Source organism: Rhincodon typus, chromosome 41 (genome assembly GCF_021869965.1).
Source record: "Rhincodon typus isolate 14 chromosome 41, sRhiTyp1.1, whole genome shotgun sequence".
Taxonomy (NCBI): domain Eukaryota; kingdom Metazoa; phylum Chordata; class Chondrichthyes; order Orectolobiformes; family Rhincodontidae; genus Rhincodon; species Rhincodon typus.
The window spans coordinates 4,886,914-4,892,571 of record NC_063372.1 but is presented as its reverse complement, the minus strand read 5'-3'; the positions used below and the strand labels follow the sequence as shown (position 1 = coordinate 4,892,571).

The 5,658-nt window shown below is 38.5% G+C and overlaps 1 protein-coding gene across 3 annotated transcripts in view; it reads left to right on the top strand.

Annotated features, from left to right (window-relative positions):
* The window catches only part of esyt1a (extended synaptotagmin-like protein 1a), a 129,581-nt gene that overhangs the window by 107,735 nt on the left and 16,188 nt on the right, over positions 1–5,658 (top strand). For all 3 annotated transcript variants that reach the window (XM_048618902.1, XM_048618903.1, XM_048618904.1), the window contains 4 exons: positions 424–472; positions 2,610–2,699; positions 3,434–3,529; positions 3,926–3,997. In XM_048618902.1, coding sequence (XP_048474859.1) covers positions 424–472; positions 2,610–2,699; positions 3,434–3,529; positions 3,926–3,997 — 307 coding nt within the window. The remainder of the gene's footprint in view (positions 1–423; positions 473–2,609; positions 2,700–3,433; positions 3,530–3,925; positions 3,998–5,658) is intronic.

Sequence of the window (5,658 nt, the reverse complement as noted above, 5' to 3'; positions counted from 1 at the left end):
CTGTCCCTGTCAAACACTCCCAGGACAGGGACAGCACTAACACTACATTAGAGCAAAGTGCCTTCTGTGGGACCACTGGTTCTTCAAATGTTTTGGTGAACACTGCCAGGACAAGGACAGTATGGGGATGAATGCAGATTAAAGCTCCCTCGACACTGTCCCTGTCAAACACTCCCAGGACAGGGACAGCACTGGGTTAGATATAGTGTAAACCACCTTCTGCACTGCTCTCTCAGTAAACAATACACTGTAAACCTTTTTGAAACATTGTTTGAAATTCTCTGCATGGTCATGGAAATTCCATTATACTTTTATTATTAAATGAGTTGCTTTCTAAGACTGTCCATGCTCAATTGTACTCACTTATAATGTGAAAGTTTTTTTTTTGTTTGTGTTTAACTTAAATTGTTCTCTAACATGCAGATTAAAGATCAGCTACAAGGACATCATGAACAGTAAACTTAAGGATGAGGTAGGAAAATCTTATTAGTTCAAATCATATGATGGGCCTAACTTCGCATTCCTTGCAGCTAGGAATATTGGACCCCTCGGCTGTAATGACCAAGGGAAAACCAGGCAAGGTGGGGGAGGAGAAGGTAGTCTTTGTGTGTTTTTTTTAAATTTTAAATTAATGAATATAAATTGTGGACTATAGTGAGCTTCTACCTAACTGGTGTTTCTATTTCGCTGATACAGGTTCTCACTCTTTTCTGCATTGTGACACACTGCACTTAACTAAACTTAAAATATAGTTTGAAAAATGTCATGGATCAGGGAATTTAACCAACTGAAACCATTAACCTACCAGCACTGAGTGCTTGTCAGAGCATCCTATCCATTAAGATATCAACTTGCAGCATTACTGGCAGAGTGTGGGAAGAAGTCTGTTTTCCAGAGAGGAAGGCAGCTGAAAATAGTTTACACAAAATAAAAACTGAACTGTGGATGCTGTAAATCAGAAACAAAAACAGAACTTGCTTAAAAGGTTTGGCAGCTTAAAAGGTTTGGCAGCATCTGTGGAAAGAAATCAGAGTTAACGTTTCAGGTGGAGTAACCCTTCCTCTGAAAGTAGTCTCCCTGGCTTGTCAAAATGCCAAGACAGCCATTCAGCCTATGTAGTCTCCTCACCTCACTCCTTTTCCTTCTGATGCTGGTGAACTTTGTTTTAAGAACCTGATGATTTTGTAACAGTTCGTCATGTTTTGATATTTTACTATAATCTCCACAATATAACAAACAAAAATGCCCTGAAAACTAAACTTCTGCTGCCAAGTTTATAATAATGAAATTTCACAATCAGCTCCAAGAATGGGGAACGGTTGTGAGGAATTCAGGTGTCGAAGCTCTTCTTGGACCAGCAGATCCAAGAATCACAGAATGCATGACATTATATAAGTTAGTTCTCTATTCAAGGTGGAGAATTAAGTAATTGTTATAACCCATATGTTATGTCATGACTCATCAGGGTAGTAAACTGGAAATTAAGCCCAGCTATTTCGGAGTCATCAGAAACGTTAGAGTTTTAAAACAAATGCACAACATTCTCCACCCTCTTCCATCAGGCAGAAGATACAAAAGTTTGAAAACAAGTAACAACAGATTTAAGAACCGCTTCTTTTCCGCTGTTATCATACTTACGAACAGACCTGTCATATTAGAGTTGATCTTTCTCTGTAGCTGTAACACTATATTCTGCATTCTGTTCTTTTACCCCGATGTACTTTATGTAAGGTATGATTTGTCCAGTTAGCGCACAACACTTCTCACTGTATCTCAGTACATGTAACAATAATAAATCAAAATCAAATCAAAATTTACCTGACTTTCGCATCTAGGTTGATAGAAAGCAGAGACCAGGTTTCTATACTTAACAAGTATTGCTATTTATAACAAGTAATTTGACTCTAGCTAAAATACCCGTTACATACACAGCAAAAGATGTATGGACAAGGAAAAACACATGGACAGAGGAGAAAAAGTAGAAAGACAGTTCATAGCCTTTGACCAAAAATTCTGTTGGGCTGGTTCTTGCTGATCTTCCTAGCTTCCTTTTTTCAAATTGTTCCACTGGTTTGAAATAGGCACAGGATGCTTGGTTCACTTGTAAAATGTCTCTGACTTATCGATTCAACATCACAGCATACAGCAATTGCTGAAGAAAAGTTTTTTGACTTCCGAGAACAGAGAGACTGTGCCTGAGCTGGTGGAGATCGGAACCCTTCTCTTTATCTTGTTCCCAGCCCCAAGCTGTTCAGTTACCTGAGAACCAATCATACAGTTGTTGGCAAACAAGATGCCCTTATCAGTAATTGGTTACTGGTCTACAGACTAATCAACATTTTGTTGCCAACCAGAGCTGCATCTGAATTCAGAACCACTTAACTCCTGTTTATCTGTTTCAAATACTGCTTGTTCAAACAGCTGTTTATGATGCTTACCATGAGTGTCAGGTTACTTGCTTTTAAACCATGCAGCCATCATTTCAAAGCATTGGTTTTAAAACAGTTTTTTTTTCTCATTTCAGTCCAAAATTCTAAAAAGCACAAAATAAAAAGACCCTGTCTTTACAGCAACCAAACTACCTGTTTTCTTTCCTTGTCCATCTTTAGTGGTTCATGCTAAACGATGTCAAATCAGGAAAACTTCATCTCAAGTTAGAATGGTTGCCGCCAGGCATGGATGCACTCATCCTAGATCAGGTAAGATTGGTTCTAGTTTTCATTCTACTTGCTGTCTGGTTTGTTAATTTCTCAGCTGATTTTCTCTCTTCCCTAAGTGGAAGGCATACATTCCACAGTGCCCTATGGGCATGATGTTGTGGCAGTGGTGCCGACTGCAGGCTCTTGGTGAATTCCAAATAACTTGGAATGAAGTTCTGCTCCTTCAGGTTGCATCTGTGTTTTATGTCCTGTAGCTGGTTGAGGGCAGAACAGATCACTTTCACTTTTGGAAGCTGAACATCGTTCTTTCATGTTTCAAAGTAACAAACATTCACCTTAGTTATTAAAAGGCCTGAACAGGATGATGCTGTATGTGCTGTCATCCATACCTTCCAGGAATATCCTTCTGAAGGGTCCACATGGTCTACCGTAGGTGAAGGATAGCCACCTTTTGGTCTGCAGTAAACAAGATACAGTTTATTGCATCTTTGCAACTGTTTACATATGACAAGGATATGGTAGTCATTATTCTAGAGATCGAAAAGATGATTTGGTCTCAATGCTTCAAGATCCTTAGTTACCCTTCCCTCCTCTGGACACTGCAACTAGCCAGACTGAAAAGGAATCTAGATGAAGCATTTGCATTACTACTCGATTTTATTTTGTTAATGGGAAGCTTTAAGAAAAATACTTAGCCCTATAGTTCAGTCAAACCCAAGAGCTAACATTTTGCTTTAAATGTTTTTTTTTTGCCCCAATCCATCTTTTTTCAGGTGCTTCAGGCAAACAGGACCATCTTCACACAGAATGAATTGGAACCATCTACTGCCATCTTGACCGTCTACCTGGACAGGGCGCACGATCTTCCTGTAAGCCTCCGGCTTGTCAATTCATTAAAATTGGGGATTTCTGTCCCAGCCATATTTGATGAAATCATTCAATCCCTGCTGTAGTATGGGCGAGTCTGCATCTAAGCTTGTTAGAGATGTAGTTGGAAAGGGAGGGATCCAATTTTATAAGCAGTCTTGCATGGCTTGTTTATCAACTTGTATAGGCCATCTTATCAAAGCGGAAACCAACCAGTCCCCCAAATAGGACTTGTGTACAAATGCATGTGCTCTATTCTAATCTTGTTCAAGGTGAGCCTTTGCCTACTGACTGTCATTGTTAGTGTACAATATAGAATAAAACCATTGAGAATTAAATTAAGTTGCTAGGTTTTGTTCACTTGTGATTCTAACAATGGTTCTTTCATCTTCATGCAGATGAAGAAAGGGAAGAAGCACCCCAGTCCAATGGTTCAGATCACTGTCAATGGCACTTCATATAAAAGTCAGGTAAGAGAAGTGACCCTGACATACGGGTTAATTTGCTTTGGAGCTTCCAAAATGCACAAATTTCAGGTATCTGGGGAAAATGTTGTTCTTTGTAGTAATGCTGAGCTCATTCTGAATCAACACCAAAGACACAGAAGGGAAGATTCTCCTATCTCAATGTCAATGTGTAATCCTTGACATTTAGCATAAGGCTGGTAACTTGTCACTACAAAAGTATACCTGAAGTAATTGCTGGTAAAATAAATCACATGCTTCAAGAAACAGACCTTAGGAGGATTGACAGATTAGCATCCATTCTGACACTGTTGTATCACATTCTGCATGCCAACTCAGCCATCAGATCAAGCAACCATTCCAGCAGCAAAAAAAAAAATCCTCAGGTGGGTATGACTGGACAACCTCTTAACCGGTTCACAGCAGCTTCAGTTCTGTGAAGATAAATGTATGTTTGTTTTTTTTTTAAAGGTCAGAAAGTCATTTTGGAACACTGAACTAAAGATATTTGTTAGGAAGGCGGTAAAGGTTGAATCCCTCTGATAATCAAATCAACACACAAGCCCCAATCTGTTACAATGAAAGTAGAAGCTCGCCTTCTAATAGTTAAATCCAAAATGCCCAGAAAAGCTCACCTCGCCCTGTGTAATCTGTTAAAAGATTGGTTAAAGGAAAGAAAATCCCTGATCTCCACTTTATAAGTAACAAGTAACCATTTATTTATTTAACCCGAACAATGATCAAATTAAAAAAGATACTTACAAACCAAACAATTTTCCCCCTAAGTACTAATTATTCCCTAACTGAACTAAATTCTATTGGAATACTGTTCAAATAAACACAAGTCCCATTAATATAAACCCAATTCATAAGAAAACAATAAATTAAAACTTAATTTCTCCAAATTCGCAGACTGTGACTTCTGGAACACTCCACCTTCTCCGTTACGCCACAAACGCCTTTCTTCTGATAATTCTGCTGTCAGGAACTTTTTTTTTTCTCTGCAATTTCGTCAGTGAAGACTTTGAGCTAAAACTGCCATGGTACTTATTGATGGGTCTTTTTAGAGAGCTTAATGGTTTTGTGTGAAAGTCAGGTTTTTGTCTCAGATGACAGACTTTCTTTTGCTGCAGCTGACGTTTGGCTCTCCCCTTGATCTTCAAATAAACCGTTCTTGTATATCGCCTATGACACATCAAATTCTTATGATTGGTTTCAGGTTGTCAAAACCATCAGTTTTTAAATTCAATTGGCTTTGAATCATTGAGTGCTTGGTTTAAATTAATTGGCCAAATTCAAACTTGTCAAAATATCAAAACAAGACTGTTGTTTTGCCTGCCACCTATAAGGCTTCTTGAGGCTGTCTGTACAGTACATACAACTTCCAAGCACAGACAAAGCACTTTTTTTTCAAGGGACCACACGCTTTTTTCCCCTACTAACATTTTTACCATCAAATTCTAACCTGTTGCCTTCCAATTCATAAGTATGCCACCCAACATTGCAACACATCATCTCCAAGAAGGCATGAGATTTAAGTTAAGTGTCTAGCAGTACATCTGTGAAGTTAATAAAGTGTTTACAAAGTTGAATTTTTATGACATAAAGAGAACCCGGACCAGGAGCCACTAGGTTTTTGAATTCAATTCAGAATCAGATTTAATTTC